Source organism: Anguilla rostrata, chromosome 8, assembly GCF_018555375.3.
Source record: "Anguilla rostrata isolate EN2019 chromosome 8, ASM1855537v3, whole genome shotgun sequence".
NCBI lineage: Eukaryota > Metazoa > Chordata > Actinopteri > Anguilliformes > Anguillidae > Anguilla > Anguilla rostrata.
Genome location: NC_057940.1, coordinates 29,193,484 through 29,214,610, shown reverse-complemented (window position 1 = coordinate 29,214,610; position 21,127 = coordinate 29,193,484). Strand labels below are relative to the sequence as shown.

Genomic DNA, 21,127 nt, shown 5'->3' with positions numbered 1-21,127 from the left:
TGTGAAGCCCCTGTGTCAGCGCAGTGAAGGCTGTAAGTCAGGCTGTGTGTGAAGCCCCTGTGTCAGCGCAGTGAAGGCTGTAAGTCAGGCTGTGTGTGAAGCCCCTGTGTCAGCGCAGTGAAGGCTGTAGTCAGGCTGTTGTGAAGCCCCTGTGTCAGCGCAGTGAAGGCTGTAAGTCAGGCTGTGTGTGAAGCCCCTGTGTCAGCGCAGTGAAGGCTGTAAGTCAGGCTGTGTGTGAAGCCCCTGTGTCAGCGCAGTGAAGGCTGTGAGTCAGGCTGTGTGTGAAGCCCCTGTGTCAGCGCAGTGAAGGCTGTAATTCAGGCCCTGTGTCAGCGCAGTGAAGGCTGTAAGTCAGGCTGTGTGTGAAGCCCCTGTGTCAGCGCAGTGAAGGCTGTAAGTCAGGCTGTGTGTGAAGCCCCTGTGTCAGCGCAGTGAAGGCTGTGTGTGAAGCCCCTGTGTCAGCGCAGTGAAGGCTGTGAGTCAGGCTGTGTGTGAAGCCCCTGTGTCAGCGCAGTGAAGGCTGTGAGTCAGGCTGTGTGTGAAGCCCCTGTGTCAGCGCAGTGAAGGCTGGCATGTGTGTGAAGCCCCTGTGTCAGCGCAGTGAAGGCTGTAAGTCAGGCTGTGTGTGAAGCCCCTGTGTCAGCGCAGTGAAGGCTGTAGTCAGGCTGTGTGTGACAGCCCCTGTGTCAGCGCAGTGAAGGCTGTAAGTCAGGCTGTGTGTGAAGCCCCTGTGTCAGCGCAGTGAAGGCTGTAAGTCAGGCTGTGTGTGAAGCCCCTGTGTCAGCGCAGTGAAGGCTGTAAGTCAGGCTGTGTGTGAAGCCCCTGTGTCAGCGCAGTGAAGGCTGTAAGTCAGGCTGTGTGTGAAGCCCTGTGTCAGCGCAGTGAAGGCTGTAAGTCAGGCTGTGTGTGAAGCCCCTGTGTCAGCGCAGTGAGTGTAGTCAGCTGTGTGTGAAGCCCCTGTGTCAGCGCAGTGAAGGCTGTAAGTCAGGCTGTGTGTGAAGCCCCTGTGTCAGCGCAGTGAAGGCTGTAAGTCAGGCTGTGTGTGAAGCCCCTGTGTCAGCGCAGTGAAGGCTGTGTGTGAAGCCCCTGTGTCAGCGCAGTGAAGGCTGTAAGTCAGGCTGTGTGTGAAGCCCCTGTGTCAGCGCAGTGAAGGCTGTAAGTCAGGCTGTGTGTGAAGCCCCTGTGTCAGCGCAGTGAAGGCTGTAAGTCAGGCTGTGTGTGAAGCCCCTGTGTCAGCGCAGTGAAGGCTGTAAGTCAGGCTGTGTGTGAAGCCCCTGTGTCAGCGCAGTGAAGGCTGTAAGTCAGGCTGTGTGTGAAGCCCCTGTGTCAGCGCAGTGAAGGCTGTAAGTCAGGCTGTGTGAAGCCCTTGCGCGGTGCTGTCAGCGTAGCGAGTGAAGGCTGTAAGTCAGGCTGTGTGTGAAGCCCCTGTGTCAGCGCAGTGAAGGCTGTAAGTCAGGCTGTGTGTGAAGCCCCTGTGTCAGCGCAGTGAAGGCTGTAAGTCAGCTGTGTGTGAAGCCCCTGTGTCAGCGCAGTGAAGGCTGTAAGTCAGGCTGTGTGTGAAGCCCCTGTGTCAGCGCAGTGAAGGCTGTAAGTCAGGCTGTGTGTGAAGCCCCTGTGTCAGCGCAGTGAAGGCTGTGTGTGAAGCCCCTGTGTCAGCGCAGTGAAGGCTGTAAGTCAGGCTGTGTGAAGCCCCTGTGTCAGCGCAGTGAAGGCTGTAAGTCAGGCTGTGTGTGAAGCCCCTGTGTCAGCGCAGTGAAGGCTGTAAGTCAGGCTGTGTGTGAAGCCCCTGTGTCAGCGCAGTGAAGGCTGTAAGTCAGGCTGTGTGTGAAGCCCCTGTGTCAGCGCAGTGAAGGCTGTAGTCAGGCTGTGTGTGCAGCCCCTGTGTCAGCGCAGTGAAGGCTGTAAGTCAGGCTGTGTGTGAAGCCCCTGTGTCAGCGCAGTGAAGGCTGTAAGTCAGGCTGTGTGTGAAGCCCCTGTGTCAGCGCAGTGAAGGCTGTAAGTCAGGCTGTGTGTGAAGCCCCTGTGTCAGCGCAGTGAAGGCTGTAAGTCAGGCTGTGTGAAGCCCCTGTGTCAGCGCAGTGAAGGCTGTAAGTCAGGCTGTGTGTGAAGCCCCTGTGTCAGCGCAGTGAAGGCTGTAAGTCAGGCTGTGTGTGAAGCCCCTGTGTCAGCGCAGTGAAGGCTGTAAGTCAGGCTGTGGGGAAGCCCCTGTGTCAGCGCAGTGAAGGCTGTAAGTCAGGCTGTGTGTGAAGCCCCTGTGTCAGCGCAGTGAAGGCTGTAAGTCAGGCTGTGTGTGCAGCCCCTGTGTCAGCGCAGTGAAGGCTGTAAGTCAGGCTGTGTGTGAAGCCCCTGTGTCAGCGCAGTGAAGGCTGTAAGTCAGGCTGTGTGTGAAGCCCCTGGTCAGCGCAGTGAGGCTGTAAGTCAGGCTGTGTGTGAAGCCCCTGTGTCAGCGCAGTGAAGGCTGTAAGTCAGGCTGTGTGTGAAGCCCCTGTGTCAGCGCAGTGAAGGCTGTAAGTCAGGCTGTGTGTGAAGCCCCTGTGTCAGCGCAGTGAAGGCTGTAAGTCAGGCTGTGTGTGAAGCCCCTGTGTCAGCGCAGTGAAGGCTGTAAGTCAGGCTGTGTGTGAAGCCCCTGTGTCAGCGCAGTGAAGGCTGTAAGTCAGGCTGTGTGTGAAGCCCCTGTGTCAGCGCAGTGAAGGCTGTAAGTCAGGCTGTGTGTGAAGCCCCTGTGTCAGCGCAGTGAAGGCTGTAAGTCAGGCTGTGTGTGAAGCCCCTGTGTCAGCGCAGTGAAGGCTGTAAGTCAGGCTGTGTGTGAAGCCCCTGTGTCAGCGCAGTGAAGGCTGTGAGTCAGGCTGTGTGTGAAGCCCCTGTGTCAGAGCAGCACAGAGGTGGGGTTCCCTCGCATCTAAAGCACCGGATTCATGAGAACACTGCTAATACCGCAACAATACGCGCCATTCTACCGCCCCCGTCCTGGCTGAACCGGTCAGTCATCATCAAAGCAACACGCATGCAAGCTTCCTCAGGCCCCGCTCCGCCCAGCAGACCAGACCCATAACGCTGCAGGGGAAACCCTCAAAACTGTTAGCAAAATGGCCGTGAAGCTTTAGATCAATTCAAATAGAAATGAATGGGCAGAACGGTTGTCTAATAACCGTGTGAGTTATAAGTTTCAGGGTTAAAGTTAGCGGCTGAAGTTTGTAACTGTAAACAGTCCCAAGATGCATTTGAAAGTGGAAAGAGAAATCCTACACGCGCAGTGTCCTACACATTGATTATTATTCGGCATTGCATCACACTACATTCACTTAACAGAAGCCGTCATCCAGAGTGACTCAGAACATAGGAGAAACGGAAGTGCATTCACCCAGCTAATATGAGCAACTGTGCCAGACCTCGCTAACAACGTTCCCAGACTATTGAATGAAGAGGCACCCGCGCTACAAAACGAGTGCAAGTTAACTATGATAACAATGAGCCAAATGCATACAGACCACATCCACAGCAAACCCAGATACCCTACCCCAGGAAAATGAACAGAGGGATTAGTATCAGGCAGAAAGACAGTAACACTGCGCTATGACTTATGCACATAACAGCAACAGCGTTAGGATGCACATTAGCATGGTTAATAAGTGTGGCCAAGTTCAGATGTTGGTATCGTGTTGATAATGGTGGAACCGTAACAGGTTTTCGCCGGATGCCAGGTTGTCAACGGAATGTCAAAGTCGCTGCTGCCTAATTTCAATTAAGAAAGAAGGTCAAAGGTTCAGGCAAAGGAAAAAGGCCTCTGATACTGCAAAGAACGCAGCAAACAGGCGGCGTGTTACCTGGAGCGGTTTGCAGTCCCGACTCGAGCATTCCTGACATGCCCACGGTTGAACAGTAACTTCTGCGTCTGTTACACTGAGACAGTTCCCTCAGAATACAGGCCCCCAGTTACACCAGCCAGGTCACTCTGAGTATTTAACTGGAGAAGTAATGCTTGATCCTGGCGTTTCGCTTCTGTATCAATGAACTGGGACATGAGCATCATTCAGCCTTGAAGATGCATAAAATCACTCACTGATAGAAAACCAAAAAAAACAAACAAGTCGAGAAATAAAACTGCAAACACACAAGTGTATGACCTGAACAGTCATTTCATTAGCACCTGTCCTTCTTAATTATTTACAAAAAAAATCCTGCGAACTGTCAAGCCAATGTTGCTATTAAACAGTGACTTTAAATGAATTTGTTGGCTAGCCCATTTAAGAGTAAAGATACAGCAAAGCTCTGTCTCCACTGCTAATCAAAGAGCACGTTCACAGTGTCTTCTCCTTTCAGCCTGTCCCACTGTTGACATTCCCACGGTAACCGGCATCACCGATCCCCCCCCCCCCCTTCCCCACCTACAGAGCTCATCGTCAACCAGGACAAAGTTGGTGTGAGAACCAGCGGCCAGCCGGGACAAGTGGGCCTGGATTAAAGGCTCCCTCTCCCCCCCCCCGCCCCGACGCGGCCCGGACGAGACGCGCCCTCTCGACGAATTCCTCAGCTGCTTAAAGCCATCCACGTCATTATTCCTGGTGTCTGACCCGTTAAATTGCCCCTGGGAACCTCAGACCCCACGCGAGATTGAGGACACACAACCCAACCCAACCCAGCCCAGCCCAACGCAGCCCCCTCCCCTCTTTTTTAAATTTATTCCATCCTCTCAAGTTCCGCTGAACCGCACGCCATTCCCAGAGTTCCCATGAACCCTCAGCCCCGAAGCCCTCCCCGTCGCTTCCCGCTCTGACCGCGCCACTGCAGAGTGTTCGCGACCCGCTGTCCCGCTTTACGCCCCCCTCTAACTTAACACTGCCCCGGCAGCGCGACCCCCCCCCTCAGTGGCTTCTCTCTGCACGGGGGGGTAATAAAACAGGCGGGCGGTGCAGGGGCGGAAGCACCTTCACCACATTCCCCCACAACCTCAATAATCTGCAGTTCTCTGAGTGTTATTTCGTCCATGAAATGAGACTTTATATCATAATAAATCCATCCAGGAAGTTGCTGTTGCTGTCGATAGCTTGGATGTCACGTCTAATTACGGTGTTGACCGGACCGCGGTGGACGGCTGAACACGTTTTTAAATGAAGAGACGCTGCTTACAGTTACCACAGAAATGATTCTGTCCTCCTCACGGTTTAGTTACTTCCTTGTTGATTGTAATAGTCATCTGGGAAATATCTATAAATAAATATAGCGACAATGGGGCAAGTAGCAGCAAAAGTGTAGCGGCAAGGCTTCGTAAGAGCCAGGCATCCAGTGTTTGGAGGCGGAGCTTCAGCACCCAATACACGAAGCGTGTGCACAGTTGTGCAAGGACCTAGATTTCATCCATCTTTTCCCCTGAGAAGTTTGCTCACCGAAGAGCTGGTGTCACCACTGATTCAGGACGAGACTTCTCGTTTACCGTGCGCTCTAATTAATTACCACAGGGAATTTTTTTAAATGCGCGTTGTTCCCAGTGCAAACACCACCACCCCCAGGCCACACCTCTCATCTGCCCCCGCCCCTCCAAACCACCGCCCAAAATGATCATTTTCTATAGGACACACTGCATAACACTGAACACTCATTCAACACACAATTCTCTCTCCCGTCCGCGCGCACACACACACACATTAAAAGTACAATATGCAAGTGGAGCTGAATGAATGAGCAGCAGACCTAATGTGGCTGCAGGGAGGACTGCGAACGGCGGGAATTTGATTAGCGTAACCTAGTTAGCGGTACCAGGTGACCGGTGGAGGGGGGCCTGCAGAAGGAAACTCTCAATGGGGCAGCGCGTTCTCAAGGACAACAAGGAGACACAGTCAGACAGAGACGCTATTAAACTCCCGTACCAAAGAGGAGCCTGATACTTCTCCGGCACGTGAGAGATATAATAAAAACCTCAAACAGAGGGCGTCCATTTCATGCATAAAGATGAAAAAATACATGGAATGGATGGTATTTCTATATGAAAGCGAATGTGTCATCCTAACATATTTCCCCCCTTAAAGATACAGACACACGAGAGCATCGCCTCTTCGGAATGCCGCATTCCAACATGTCAGTCCTGCTGAGGCAAATGAAACGACCTGCAGAAAATGACACTAAACACACATGAGGTCATAGAAACTGCTGAGCAAGACTGCAGCCACCGTAAAACCAGTTTCCTGGGTTCCATACCTCCCCCCCCAGCACCTCGGTAGAAACTCCCACGCAGCGCCCCTTTTCTTCACTCGGGGTGCTGCCCCTCCCCCTGGAGGGTTCTCAGGCTCCGTTACCGAGGAGGCCCGCCTCACAAAGGCTGCCCCGGCCCATGTGGGTCAGCCGCGAACACAGCCCCGGGTCTCCGGGACAATGGGCCGGGGACGGGGCTTTGATCCACGCCCCCCCCCCCCCCCCCCCCCCGCCCCGCCCCGCCTCGATCCCAGGCGCGGCGGGACTGAAGTGGGGAGAGGGCAGGGGCGAGGAGTATGACATTCACACAGGAGGGTGTGTGCAGGGGCCCTGCAAAGGCCATGCACACAGAGCTAGAGGTTTCACCCTACACAGACACACACAGCACAAGTGCTGCAGCCACCTTAGCCAAGAAACATTCCACCACATTTAGTCTCTGAGTCCACCAAAGCATATACCAAAGAGATGTTCATTTAAGCTAAATGGAATTTCACTCGAGATGGGTCACATTTCTCCAATAGCCGCAAAAGTTCTGGCATATTCTAAATATGAACTTTGTATGTACGTGCATTTGATGTCAATGGCTGACAATACTGACAGTACACACTCTCCCACCCATTGTTAAAAACAGAATTTAAATGCTGAATGTTATCAGACAATGACATTTTTTCGTTTTACCTTTCCAGAAATCCCACAAGGGAAGAAGAAAAGAGAAAGAATGAATCGTATTATTGTTTCTGGTGACAATGTTGTGTTTTCGCTCATGATGGAAGCAGCAGTGGTCTCTACAGGATATGAAAGCCCTTGCTACTCATAGCAATAAATTTACTTGGGTGGCCCACCCAAAAAGATTTTTGGGGCTTTAGTTGCTTATTTCTATACGCTACGCGCTATACTTTTGTAATTCATTATTGTTTCTTTTTAAAATATAGGCCTAGCCAACTGTCATTTCACTGCACGAGCCGCCCCTTCCTCTTGTAGCTGGTGCATGTAGAGCAGAGCAGGGACACGCAAACATAATATGAAGGACAACCGTGCAACCATATCAGTTCCAGGTGGTAAAAATATTTAGTTTTTCAAAATCTGTAAAATTTTGAAAACTCCTCACTCTTGACAGCAGTGAGCATAGAAAAATCCTTCTTTAAAAAAAGAAAGCAAGAGGAGAAGGGAGAAACTGCACCACGGATATTGCAAAGATGAGCAGGTGCGCCGCCGCGTACCCAAACATAAAGAGTACGCAGTGCACTCGCACATCTGGAGCCAGAGGCTCACCAAACGGCAGTACCTCCGGTCACCACTGGAGTCTGTGAGCTTCTGGGGGAAAGTCAATCCCTGGTGCAGCTACTGATTCTACCTGGGTATGACAGAAACCATCAGAGGTATGACAGAAACCATAGCACAGCTGGCCTGTCTGTGCCATACCTGTACCCCTCCTGTGCCCTTCCCACAGGTTTTTATTCCACAAGACTCCCAGCTGTAAATTCCCAGCTGTAGGGAATTACCCATAGGGCTTTGCATTACCGCCAGACTTTAGTGACTGGCCTAATAGGAATGGGTTAGTTTGTGGGTGCAGATGGATAATTTCCCACTGAAAGTCAGACTGACTAAAATAACAGTGTCAGTGTTTCTGTGAAATATTGTTTTCATTTAAAAAATGCGTAGGCTTTTTATCACATCTCACGGTTATCATTCGAGCGGCACCTATCGATAATTAATGCCATAGCTCCACAAATGTACAATGCATCTTTATATCCATAACCAGCCTGTTTAGCTTTCGCTCTGTTTATTTATTTTGCTTTTTGGCAAGCATTAGCCGGACAGAACATTCACCCACACATTCATTACAAACAAATGAGGCTATAATCAAGTACCTGAAACAGTCAGACAGAAAAGTGACACATTTTTATTTACTTTAATTGCATCCATTATAGCTGCATCCAAATACAGTTCAGTCAAGCACATTTCTGTTGCACAGACAACCGTGCATAATGTAAGTTACCATATTCTAAACAAACATGTTCTACTTTTAGTATGACAATTACTTAAATCAAGGCAATTAAAACAAAAAATGTATTGCTAACTACTTCATGCTTCATTCAGAAACCTTTTTCTGTGATTCTGCTCTCTCACAAGATACTTCCACCAGGTAGAACTCACATACCGAAATGGTCTGTTTTTCCAGAAGGGATTCGGTACAACCCTTATGCAGTCACTGATCTTTGCACACCATTTGCACACACTCATAGCTCTCAATGATGATTTGTTGGATACGTGTAATTTATAGACACTGTTCCTCCCTGCACAGCGGCTGCTCAGAACTGGTGTGAGGCCAGTGTGAGAGCCTGCTGCCGAAGAGCCCAAACCTGCCCGGGAGCAGCGGACAGGGCAGCGCTGATCTAAACCAAAACCGACTCAGCTGTGCCCCACAGCAGTGCTTCCTGCACTAGGGTGGCCTCTGTCACTTCTGCTCAGAGAAGCCCATCAGAACACACACGCTACCACAGTCTGCACCTTGTACCAGTGCTCAGCGAAGCCCAACAGAACACACACGCTACCACAGTCTGCACCTTGTACCAGTGCTCAGAGAAGCCCATCAGAACACACACGCTACCACAGTCTGCACCTTGTACCAGTGCTCAGAGAAGCCCAACAGAACACACACGCTATCACAGTCTGCACCTTTTACCAGTGCTCAGTGAAGCCCATCAGAACACACACGCTACCACAGTCTGCGCCTTGTACCAGTGCTCAGTGAAGCCCATGAGAACACACACGCTACCAGTCTGCACCTTGTACCAGTGCTCAGAGAAGCCCATCAGAACACACACGCTACCAGTCTGCACCTTGTATCAGTGCTCAGCAAAGCCCATCAGAACACACACGCTACCACAGTCTGCGCCTTGTACCAGTGCTCAGAGAAGCCCATCAGAACACAGCTACCAGTCTGCACCTTCTACCAGTGCTCAGAGAAGCCCATCAGAACACACACGCTACCACAGTCTGCACCTTGTACCAGTGCTCAGAGAAGCCCATCAGAACACACACGCTACCACAGTCTGCACCTTGTAACAGTGCTCAGCAAAGCCCATGAGAACACACACGCTACCACAGTCTGCACCTTGTACCAGTGCTCAGTGAAGCCCAACAGAACACATGCTACCAGTCTGCACCTTCTACCAGTGCTCATCGAAGCCCATCAGAACACACACGCTACCACAGTCTGCACCTTGTACCAGTGCTCAGCGAAGCCCAACAGAACACATGCTACCAGTCTGCACCTTCTACCAGTGCTCAGCGAAGCCCATGAGAACACACACGCTACCACAGTCTGCACCTTGTAACAGTGCTCAGCGAAGCCCAACAGAACACACACGCTACCACAGTCTGCACCTTGTAACAGTGCTCAGCGAAGCCCAACAGAACACACACGCTACCACAGTCTGCACCTTGTATCAGTGCTCAGCAAAGCCCATGAGAACACACACGCTACCACAGTCTGCACCTTCTACCAGTGCTCAGCGAAGCCCAACAGAACACACACGCTACCACAGTCTGCGCCTTGTACCAGTGCTCAGCAAAGCCCATGAGAACACACACGCTACCAGTCTGCACCTTGTACCAGTGCTCAGCGAAGCCCATGAGAACACACACGCTACCAGTCTGCACCAGCAGTCAGTAAGACGTCACAGAAAACTAGAGATCTTCTACAAAGAAAGCAGAAGACTCTCACAAAGAGATGAATAGTCTGGCTAAGGTCAGGGGGTTCTACCAAACATCACTGAACATGAACAAAACACCTAAGCAGATTTCCTCTTGTTAACAGGTGGACATGAAAAGTTAAAATGTTAGTCTGGTCCCTAAGTAGGCTAGATTTCATTTGGTTGAATATCATAACAGGATCTTTCTCCCTTGAACTTTCCCAAACATTTGGAAAGCCCTGGTCCCCTGTATGTTCAAGCCTCTCAACATTCTCCAATGCAGACACACAGACAGGCTACATTTCCTGACAGGCTGCTGAATGTTTGATGTCCCACCTCTGTGTGTTTCCTATACTAAAATCATGAGAGACCCCTACCACCTAGCACTTAAGAATGCTATGGGATCACTGCAGTGAATAACCTTATTTCCCTATTTAAAAATATGTTTGAAAATGTCACAAATAATAATAATAATAATAATACAATGTATGCACTGTGAAGATCAGGATTCTCTTTGCTCTTCATACAAACGTAAAAGGGACTGGAATTCAGAAAATAATTCAAGAGTAACTGAGGAGTATCCGGGTATAACGTTAACTAAAAGAAAATAATAATAAATAAAAACACACAATAGTGAATTCAGATTCTTTAATTTATGGTTTCAATACAAGACATGGACCGCGTGTACAATAATGGCCATGGCTCCGTTATTACTGCACTAGAGACCAAATCTACCAAAACACAAACAGGAAATTGTTCCATCTGCGAGTTTTCAACAAGTATAACGTTAGAGTAAACTAGCGAATACCTAACTAGCTGACAGCGTATCGCAAACCAAATACTTATGTTAAGTAGCAAACTAACAAGCTTGCTTTGACCATCCTACATTGGGTAGCCAGCTAGATAGACGGTACAATTGGCTAACTACTTAGCTAGTTAGATATCATCACGCTAATAAACTAGCTCGTAAACTTGCTATAAACCATGCAGTTTCAAATATTACCGAAAGTGCAAGTTATTCTTTCGGACTAGGTCGTAGTACCAAAACACAATTAGCGTAAACTTCATTGTGTTCAACAGTTTGTTTCCCTGCGGCTAACAGATCTCGCCGGCTAGCTACACATCGATCCCATGATAGCGAGCCCGGGCCAGGCTACTTCTCCTAACCGAATCTCGGGCTGCACGGGCCTTTCACGTGCGCCGCATTGCGAGCAGGGCTTAGATCGTTGTCCCTCTTACCTGCATGGAATCTGCGCTGATTATTTCGCCTTCAAGACGTTTTCCTATTTCAATTGCCAGTTTGGACTTGCCAGTGCCAGTGGCCCCCAGAATCACGACGAGGGGTGGTAAGATACTTCGCTTCAACTTGCGCATGACGAGAGAGGCTGTCGCCATCACGTCAACCCTGCTATACGGCGAGCATCAAGAAGCATGCGGGGAAGGTCGGAGAACTGGACAGACTTATGATTTAGTAACCCGGCAACGAGAAGCTGTTGCTATGGTAAGTGATGGATGCTTTGGCTAACTTGAGCATGGGTAGTTCTCTTATTATTTTTACACGAAAAGTCCTGACGCGGCCATAGACGTGAGCAATTAATGTTCTAAATTTCATATAAAAGTTATACAATTGGCTTTTGGGTGCATACTGCCTATTTTCGTTGCGCAATGCGCAACGAAAGATGCACAAGATGCGCAATTTGATACGATTGAACATGTATTTGCTCATTAGCACAAACGGTGACGGAGACGTAAAACATGACACAAACCTAATTAAGCAGAATACTTGTTGAATACTCATTGCTTGAAAGTAATGTGCAACTATTCTCAAATAAGCCGATTGTGACTAAATTGGTGAAGTGGCAATGTATACGTGGTATTTTGTTCCAACTAATTACCCTAGTTTAATAGGGACAGTTAAATAATTATGTGACAATGACGCATTTCCAAAAATACACTGCAGTGTAATTAGTACATGGCACGTATGCCATTTTCAGCTGTGACGTTTCCCCAGTAATTTTCATTTAAATGGAGTACCATTTAAATTCGTCTAATTAAAAAATAAGAGCGGAAGTTGGGGCAAAACCCAAAATGTGCACGACCTGGAGGACCTAACATCCCCTACCCTAAGCATTTATTGGCGATAATTTTAACTGATGCTGGCATTTGAAACCACGGGGACTGTTTTACACTTCCCGAAAGAGAAGGTATGAATAGCTCGTGCCCGGTTGTCATAGAAACTGAACGATTCTTTCTTTTGGAAAATGGAGGATGCGCGTTGCTATGGTGAAGAGGTTACGGCGTATCTCAGTGGAAACAGCGTATGGATATGAAAAGCTTGCTATGAGAATGCGCACACTCACACAGGTGCCAATGTAGTGCTACACTACACATAGTGGATGGGAGACGTTATTAAATGCAAACCATTTGATTATTACACAGCCTCATGTCAAACTGAGATATTTTATTTTCTACTGCGTATCTGCAAGCATGTGGTCTTTTGCTGTTCCAAGACACTTGTTTTAACTTGTCCCTGGACACAAATGTGTTCCCACTTTTACAGCTGTCACACAACTGCACATTTTTGTAATGTACAATCTGACGGTTGACTTACCATTTTGTTTCGTTTTTTGGCTGGACCGCAACAGTGGGGCCAGCCCTACAAACGCGAATGTCTGTGACTGAGTGAGTGATGAAGTTACACCATTGGTCGGCCGGATCACGTGTGTTAGGTCCAGCCATACACTAGGTTTTGACCTGGTCTTGTTTCTTATGCGAACAGGGTCATATTTGCACATTCATTCATTAGCAGGTGTAAAATTGAATGTGGCTTTTTACTGATTTCCTCAGTGTCCCTGCAGAAGTGATACAATATTAACTTAGCACACTATACACATTTTTCAGGACATTTTCCATCTATCCCTGACATCTGGTGAATAGGTTTGGGATACTGACTCTTAACTTATTTACATAAGGATACATTTCTGTTTTTAAATAATTGCTATAAAATATAAATTAAACAACCTCTTACCCCATTAAACTGATAAAACACTCATGTTTAAGTGTCATTAATGGTCACTCATTTACAGGTACACTGGCATTATACTATCCATTTCATAAATGTGTCTGTTTTTTGCTCCATAACTCAAATGCACATCAAGCAAAAAGTGGAAATGCAGAACAAATCTTTTTGAAATTGAATTTATTCTTTGTCTGATTTGTTTATAATCTTATGAGGTACTGAACACAAAGTGCTAATTTGAGGTTGCAGCCATTCTACACTCAAACATTCAAGCTGCAAATATAAAACAAGCCAACTGCAAAGACAAATGACAAAACAACACAAAAAAATATGATCAAAACAGTCTTTCCTAAGGGTGTACTCTTCCCACATAGCACAAGGAAAAGAAAACACACTGGTGTGGGGGCATATGCTGGAATAAGAAAGTAGAAGAAACAGGAAGGTGGCCCTCCTTCCAAAATATCAAGCAAGGTTTTGGTGCTCCAAAAGCTAGCTTGTGAGATGGAAATTGGGCTGCACGAACTGTAGACATAGAAAGTGGCATAACCATTGACTTTTGTCAGCTGAAGGAGCCTAAATAAGCCAGGTATTTCATGTATGGAATTAATTTGGAGAAGGATGCTCTGAAACATATTCTTGCTGCACTACAAATAAACCAAAGCTTTAGAAGTGTAGCTGTGGCAAGAGCTATATTACTCCAAATAAACAGCCCTGCCTCCCACCCAAAAACACAAAAACCCTGCCGAAAAAGTGCCATCATCTACATTTCGGTAAAATTTCAAAAGCTTAGGTATCACTATGATAGACGCAATTCAATAATACCTCTGTGTAGACAAGAGGTAGTTTACCTGCATACTGTAAACTGCCAGCACAGAAGTTAGTTACACAAAACCAAAGCAGGCTGAGGTTGTGTGTTAGCAAATAGCTCTTAGATCTTCAAATCCATACTTTTCCTGTGAATGGCTGTGTGACTGGATTGTGCAAAAGTTACATTTTGGAGCATTGTGTGTGAAATGCTTGGGCCCTACAGTCTATTTTCCAGAGGCCTGGCAATGTATTACAGTGCTTTTCTGAATTCTAAGTCTGAGCCAATGAACACAGCATAGCATCGATCCCTCCCACAGCAACCATCAGACCACAACAAATACACAACGACCACAGCCCCTCATACACCACCTGTGAAGCGCTAACATAGCGATGGGCGCAGAATGAGTCTTACTGTTACACACAAAAATGAATGTTGTAGGAAAATATAGTATAAATCTTTCTGCATTTCAAACACTGTATACAAATCAATAAACAACCAAGAAAAGTAAGTACAGGCAGTGAGAAAACAGCATCACAAAGTGGCTAGTGTGATCAAAGTAAAGTACAATAGTGTCATTTTATTTTTATTTTATCTTTTTTTTTAACAAAAATAGAAGCTTTGCAATATTCTTGGGAAACCTGCTGGGCTGACCAACTTTGAGAAAACAAGGGAAACATAGAAAAGAAGTCAACAGTTTTGATTTTGGTTCTTGAAATCTGAAAGAAAAACTATTTACAGAAACTTATATATACAGAGTTTGTCACAGTTATGTACATCTATTTGATAACTTGATGATGTCTATACACACAGCAATGCTGAGTTGTGTCATTCCACTAGTACATAGATGGAATAACACAGGTTTAAAGAAATGTCTTCAAATATAGAATGCTCATGGAATAGATGGCAAAATGCATTTACACACTATTCTCCAAACATGACAAAAGGTACAGAAGAACAACGATGCCAATTCCTCCCGGTCTTAATTACATTCTTGAAATTATTTCCCCATTGGCACATGTGGACTCCTTTCGGACTTTAATTCATAATCATTTCAACAAGTCAGAATCACTTGTGGAATCTGAATGAATTTCATGTCAGCGTCCATTTCTTTTTATACAGAAGCAATGAAATATTAATTGCCCACTGACACACACTGTGGTCCTCCATCCCCATTTGTGTTGGTATCTTCAGATGATCAGAAGCAAATGTGCAAAAAAAAAGAAAACCTTCCCTTCACCCCTTCACACAAAGAAAGTATAGATGTGTAAGTTTCTCCACCTCCCCTCTTGCCCAACAGTGGCGTGTGTGTAAAAGCAGAGTGGGATTCACCCGTTTGAAGTCCCGTGCCTGATCTTTTTTTAGGAACGCTTTAAGTCTGCCAGCTTCCTCAGTAGCTGCAGCTGCCGCGACTTGAGCTGCTTCCTCTCCTGGGCCTTGTGCTTGTCGTTGGCGTGGAGCTGCCGCAGGTACTCCCTGGCCCTGGTCAGGATCACCACCTTGGGCGTCTTGGGGCAGTCCACCAGGCCCGGGATCTCGTCCCGCAGGGCCAGGAAGCGGGAGCGCAGGTCATTGCGCCTCTTCCGCTCCAGGTAGTTGTGGGTCTTGCGCTTGTCCGTGTCTTCGCAGTCCGAGCTCTGCGGGCTGCTCGGCTGGGATTTGGGAGAGTGGACCTGGGGCAGGGGTGAGGAGGGCTCCATGACCGGGGCCGGGGAGGGCTTTTTCTCCGGGGAGGCGGAGGGCGAGCCGGCGGGGTGGTGCTGGGGGTGGGCCGGCTCCTGTCTGGCCCTCTTCCTGGGCGGGTCCGTGTCGGGGTAGCCGTCGGGTGACGGGGCGGCGTAGTTGTGCTGCTGCTGGTGGATGGAGATGTGGAAGCGCTTCATGCAGGGGTCGTGGGGGTCGGCGTGCACGGTTATGGTCACCGGCTTGCGTGCGCTCAGCAGCCGCGACTTGTTCTGCTTGTTCTCCACCGTCACTACATCGATCTCCTCGTCTTCTGCAACGACACCACAAACCAAAAATTAGTCGGTTTTCCCTTCTAGTCTTATTTTACAATTATGCTTAAACATAAATTTAACGGCAAAAACGTAACCCAGTAATTGCAATAACATTGTCAGTGAGACACTATCACTGGTCATACTGCTCTCATAGTCTTTGAAGAGTCCATACAGAAGAACCCATTCAGCACAGCATCACCTTCCCTCAAATTAATTAATGAATGAGTATGGATGTTTTATAAAACACTTCACAAAGTGATGGGCAAGTGCATCCCCATTGCAGTACTCTTTGCCCTTAATGACCATATAGGGTTCTGTTCTTGACCTTAACAACAGGTTCTTTCTGATGATTTAATCCAATTATGTGAAGCATGGGTGCCTCTTTTTAGGTTTATTTTATTTATTTATTTTTTGTGTGAACATTCACTAAACCACTACATTACTGATCCCCTTGATTTTCTATGAATTGGCTAAACCTGAATATAATATGATGAAGAACCATGGCACTTTTCCAAAACCCTGTTTGTTTTACACCAAGAGCTTGCAATGTTTAAAAGGATGTACTCCACCAGTTGTGTGTTCTTTATGGCACTTACATTTTCTGAATGCAATTTTTGGCACCACCCAAGATAAAATTACAATATAAAGCGGATGTGAAAGTGAATTCCACCTGCATAGGAAAGACAAATGCAAGCTCTGGTGCCTTTTACATGAACTTCAAATTTTTCAGCCCTCCTGTTTTGATTGGCCTTCAGACACTTCAATTAAACATTCCCTCATTTAATTGGTCGTCTCTACAACCGACACTACACACCGGTAATGCAACCGCAGTGGTCGTTTCACTAATCAATCACTACGGCAGCGGATGCAAAGACTTCGCGTTAAGTCCTCACTGTGACATTTCACGTTAAAAAGAAAACAACGTGACGAGCCAACAGTAATACACAACGAAGGAATTGTTACTTCAAATATCTGTTCAGTCGATTGTGATCATGATAAGCATGTGCACTTGCATGATGCACCATGTCAAAACAGTCATGTGCATGTGATGTGCGGTATGACTTGCATCCTATCACTAATAGATTTCTAGTATGTACGATTCCCATAGAAAGCACGACGACTTCAGTGACGAGCCAGAGTTTGTTTTGGACTTTTTTGCACTTTTAAGCTCGAGTCGCTGGAACAGTTATGAAGTAAATGTTGAACAACTCTTTACTGACGCTTCAAGCGCTGTGGCGATGTAATACCAAGACCATTTCAAACCATGATTCTAGCAAGACAGTTCTCTGCAGCGACAGATGTGCACATGTCAGCTGACAAGCGGTTACGTACTATTCGTGTAGAACTTCACCACGCATCGATAAAAACAAACCTTTCTGTAGTGCTACGAAGTTACGCACTATATGGGGGAATGGCTAGGAACCCCGTTAACGAGATGCGTAAGCAAGTATTTGCAGAAAGAAGCACGTTTAAATATCCCCAAACACCAATGTAAGCTGACCATTCCTAAAATAAACTGGTAGGTCAATACGTATGGGATGGTGCAGGCCTTTCCACACAAAGCAACGATATCCCTGTGCAGCTAACTACCTTCTAAGCAGATGATATCGTAATGCCAGGAATTTGCTTTTGCTATTGGTAGACCGTCCGGAGTTCTCGTTTTGAGTCAGGAAATTCGCGAGTAACGGCGTGCTTCGAAACAAACTCAGTTAATGCACCTTGCAAGACTACAAATTTTCCCGACCAAATTCTTACCGGAAGAGTCGGTACGAGACTCTGACCCAGATGACGCCTGTTTTTTGCAGCTCCCACTGAATGGGTAGGTGAGAACAGCCGCTGGGTCCACGCAATCTGTAGCCAAAGTGCTAAGAAGGGGCGCGTCCTGGTGAGGGAACTGGGGTTTGTTCGACTGGTTTGTACCAGCCTGGAGCGTGAGGGGTAGTTTCGTAAGCGCCGAACCAGACAAACGCTCACTGACAACTTTCTCCAGCTGATGGCTTGCAGAAAAGCCGCTCCACATGCAGTCTTGAATAATAATGGAACTTAGGTTTCCAAAAATCTCCTCGGTGTCGATTTTGTATTGTCCCTCCTGTTCTTCTTCCTGTCCCAAGACCTGGGTTACCCACTCCAGTTTATCACCTGGCGAAGGATACACGTTGCCGCCGCCACCACCTTCAAGAATTCTGATGGGTGACATGGGCGGGGTTGGTACCAGTTCGAATTTTTTCCAAATGTCCTCGCTTGGTGCAGTGGATTTATAAAAGTCTTCATCCGTCTCGTGGTCATCATAGAAATAATGCTGATAGCGATCGTATTCCATCGCCCAGTTTTCATATCGTTGCGTGTTTGTATTGATCCCCGGCATTTGTGTATTCAGTGCAACTCCAGAGTTTGAACTGGTCACTTTCTCACGATCTAAAAGGAGATTAAACAGAACATTACAAAGCGAAATGCATGATCAGCAGTGCACATATTTTTGTTCTGTGCCTAGAAACGGATTATTGTTATGACGAAAATAATGGAACTACCTAATATTTTGAGAACAATTATCAAAATAAAAAATAATCTAGCTAGTTAGACCGTTAGCGACACAAAAGTAAACCACAAAATACAATTTGTCGTAGTGGGTTATACCTAGCTTCCAACAATTGTCAGAGGCATGCAATCAATTAGCAACCTAGCTAATTACAAAGCTACGTGTGATTTGAGTAATTACCTCCAGATAGCAAACTATATATTGATTGACGTATCTGTTAAGAAAAGCACACTCGAGTGAAGCAGATGTACCCATTTGTTATTATCACAATCGTGTAATCCACACGCACCTAGTAAACTTAAAAGTTTCGCAATACAGAACTATTACATAAGACTGCATTGTAACGCCGCGACAACCGCCTCGGTTTAAACCGGTTCATAGCTAACATTAGGTAGCTAGTCTCTTCCTTTATAGCTAACGTTAGGTAGTTATAGACAGCCGTTAAATATAGGCATTTGCCTGGCTTGCACATCTGAACTATTTTTTTTCCCAGCCAACTTGCTAACTTGCTGAAATACTTACCGGTTTATTGTGCACGCTGATAATATCTGGTAAAGCATTGAGAGATTTTTTTGGAGAAAAAGTATGCTGAAAATGTTGCTAAATGCGAAAAAACGTTGTGTTCTTTTCGTGGCTCCCGGTGTGTTATTATCGTGACTCCTGTCACAAGGAAATTGAAAATAAATCTTTCTTCACTCCCTCCCTCCGGTGGGCAAGAGACAACAAAACAAATGCACATCCAAGACTGGGGAGGAAATTATAAAATGGAAAAGTTTTTCTTTAAAAAATATAGGGATCATCCGTTTATTTCTGCAGGCAGAACTTAAGGAATTTTGTTTATTCCGTTCCCTGGAGCCAGTTTTTCTTGTGGCAAAATGATGCGATGCTTCGCTGTTAGACTTAGCCTTTGCCTCTGACTAAATGCATAATCCTTTAGTGTGTTGCGTCGGGGTGCACAGAGAAGTGATTCGTTTTGACTCGAGATTCTTGCAGCAGCCAGGGTAAGCTGTGATCAGTTTAAAGGACTGCAGCGGTATATGATCCGGGAAAGAGTACAAGTTCATTAGCATAAAAGGCGGGTAATAATCTCGTATCCACGCCCACAATTTAAAGGTACAGGATCCTAGAACTTGCTGTACAGCGAACTATTGGAGTTCAGTCCACAGTAAGTTGAAGTTCAGTATGATTTGAATTCCTTTTATTAATGTCCTTAAATATGTTAAGGTAGACACTTTATTATATAAGAGGCAATGAACTGGAAAATGGCGCTTAATTGAACATTGTCAGCTCGGCCTTTTCTCACATCTTAATTTCATGGATTTTCCTTGCATGTATCAACAACACAAAGGGTTAAGGGTTATTTCCAATTTCCTAGAGAACATCACCAAAATCACCTCTCTCTCTCTCTCTCTCTCTCTCTAACACTCTCACGTTCTCTGTGTGTCTGTGTAGGGAGGTGGGTGGAAAGTGTGAAGTAAGGACAAGTTTTTCACACAATTAATGTGAGAAAGTTGCCTTTGGAAGTGAACACTGAAAACTGACTAATCTCTGCTGGGGCGGCTTTTCTTTAAAGCCTTTTGCTACTTCAGCAGAACCTTAACAACTCTTCATTGCATAGATATTACAGTTGTGAATAATGGCAGCCTGACCTCTTAAAGGATGCAATAACAGCTACGTATCTCAAATCACACATTCACGGTTCAGCAGCAATTTGTCTTTAAATGCAGTGTTTTATATTTCATGGAATTCAGCCCAGCTGATGGCAGTGGGGGTAAAGCAAGCTGCTGGCTATGTAGTGCTAATGTGGTATTAATTCCTGTTTGCATCTGAAAGGAGGAATAGCTGGAGATGTTCTCCAATCTCCGAATCTCTGGGGACAATGGGAGAGGTATGTCAGCTATGGAGCACGCTGGCATCTTTGCAAGCTGTTTGCACTCTGGTGGTGCTAATTAAGAAGTCTGCCTCTAGGCTATTTGCTGTGTCCACAGGGGCTTGCATGGATAAGGGAACACAACATAACAACACAAAGAAATTATTTAACCAGCTTCATAGATATAGCTAATATTCTAGGTCTCGGTGCTTCGGTCAGGGGAGCCCATCCCAATTTCCGAGAATGATGAGAAAAGGAAACTAAATGTTTCAATTGATGAATAAAATTGTCCAGCTGGATAACTTGGAATCCTCCCAATGTGAACCATCCAGTTAAGGAACAAGAGGCAGTAATTTCAGGAATTGAAAAAGAGTATCACTATCACCACCACCACACTCATTTACCTGGATTTTGTGTAGTGCACAGCCCCTTTACTTTGTCAAGTGTAAATGAGGGGACGCATGCTTCATTGCCTGTCTTATGGTTTGGTTGGGGGAAGGGGGCTCTTGGACAGGTTGATTGAGGGGCCAACTGAGGAAAATGAAGGAGACCTGTTAAGGTCAAGCAGAAGTAGTGATGAACAGTCAAGGTCACCTCCAGACCCCATGACCTCCCCACCTCTGTAGTCTGGGAGTCGTCACAGTGATCAATGATCACCGTGTTTTGGGCACGCCCTCCCACCCGCGAATGCATCCTCCTTTAATGAAATCTCTCAGATGAGGCAAGCAGTGACACAACCTTCTCCTCAGTTATGCCCCAGGCGCCTCATAAGTCATTTCATTGATTGGCATCAGGCATCTGTTTGGATATGTAAAGCTGGGTGCTTGACCACCTGCCTGATGATGCTGGAGGTGATTCCTGTTTCCTGAGGTAGTCTAGACTTACATGTCAGCCATAACACAAAGGGCTGGTATCACAAACACAGATTAATCTTAATCGTGGGATAAATTGAGTTCTGTATGGGGAAACTCAATTCCAAATTTAATTTAGTCTAGTACCCTGTTTAATCTGTGCCT

The 21,127-nt window shown here is 46.6% G+C and overlaps 2 protein-coding genes and 1 long non-coding RNA gene across 11 annotated transcripts in view; 1 reads left to right on the top strand and 2 right to left on the bottom strand.

Annotated features, from left to right (window-relative positions):
* trit1 (tRNA isopentenyltransferase 1) overlaps positions 1-11,415 on the bottom strand; it is a 45,855-nt gene extending 34,440 nt beyond the window's left edge. For 5 of the 6 annotated variants that reach the window (XR_010331883.1, XR_010331884.1, XR_010331886.1 and 2 more), the window contains exon 1: positions 11,124-11,408. Coding sequence is in view for 2 of the 6 variants with exons in the window: in XM_064347587.1 (XP_064203657.1) it covers positions 11,124-11,279 (156 nt within the window). In the remaining 4 variants the exon portion in view is untranslated. Of the gene's footprint in view, positions 1-11,123 lie in introns of all 6 variants that reach the window. The other variant, XM_064347588.1, reaches the window with a different exon arrangement.
* The window catches only part of LOC135261357 (uncharacterized), a 29,590-nt gene continuing 19,734 nt past the window's right edge, over positions 11,272-21,127 (top strand). The window contains exon 1 of the long non-coding RNA XR_010331888.1: positions 11,272-11,385. This is a non-coding gene — a long non-coding RNA (uncharacterized LOC135261357). The remainder of the gene's footprint in view (positions 11,386-21,127) is intronic.
* On the bottom strand, positions 13,067-19,281 carry myclb (MYCL proto-oncogene, bHLH transcription factor b). Of its 4 annotated transcripts, none has more exons than XM_064347589.1 (3): positions 18,764-19,281; positions 17,461-18,120; positions 13,067-15,704 (listed from the first exon to the last, which is right to left on the bottom strand). In XM_064347589.1, exons 2-3 carry the CDS (start codon positions 18,068-18,070, stop codon positions 15,070-15,072), a joined length of 1,245 nt encoding a protein of 414 aa, XP_064203659.1. In that variant the 5' UTR covers positions 18,071-18,120; positions 18,764-19,281; the 3' UTR covers positions 13,067-15,069. The 4 variants fall into 4 exon arrangements, with proteins under 4 accessions (XP_064203659.1, XP_064203662.1, XP_064203663.1 ...); XM_064347592.1 differs by lacking the exon at positions 18,764-19,281 and adding an exon at positions 18,422-18,599; XM_064347593.1 differs by lacking the exon at positions 18,764-19,281 and adding an exon at positions 18,340-18,362.

What these genes read in the sequence shown, in the direction of transcription:
- myclb (XM_064347589.1), bottom strand. Translation starts at nt 18,070, where the DNA reads ATGCCGGGGATCAATACAAACACGCAACGATATGAAAACTGGGCGATG. An exon ending in GTCTCGTACCGACTCTTCCG is followed by an intron (nt 15,705 to 17,460) that starts GTAAGAATTTGG and finishes GTGTCGTTGCAG; the next exon opens with AAGACGAGGAGATCGATGTA.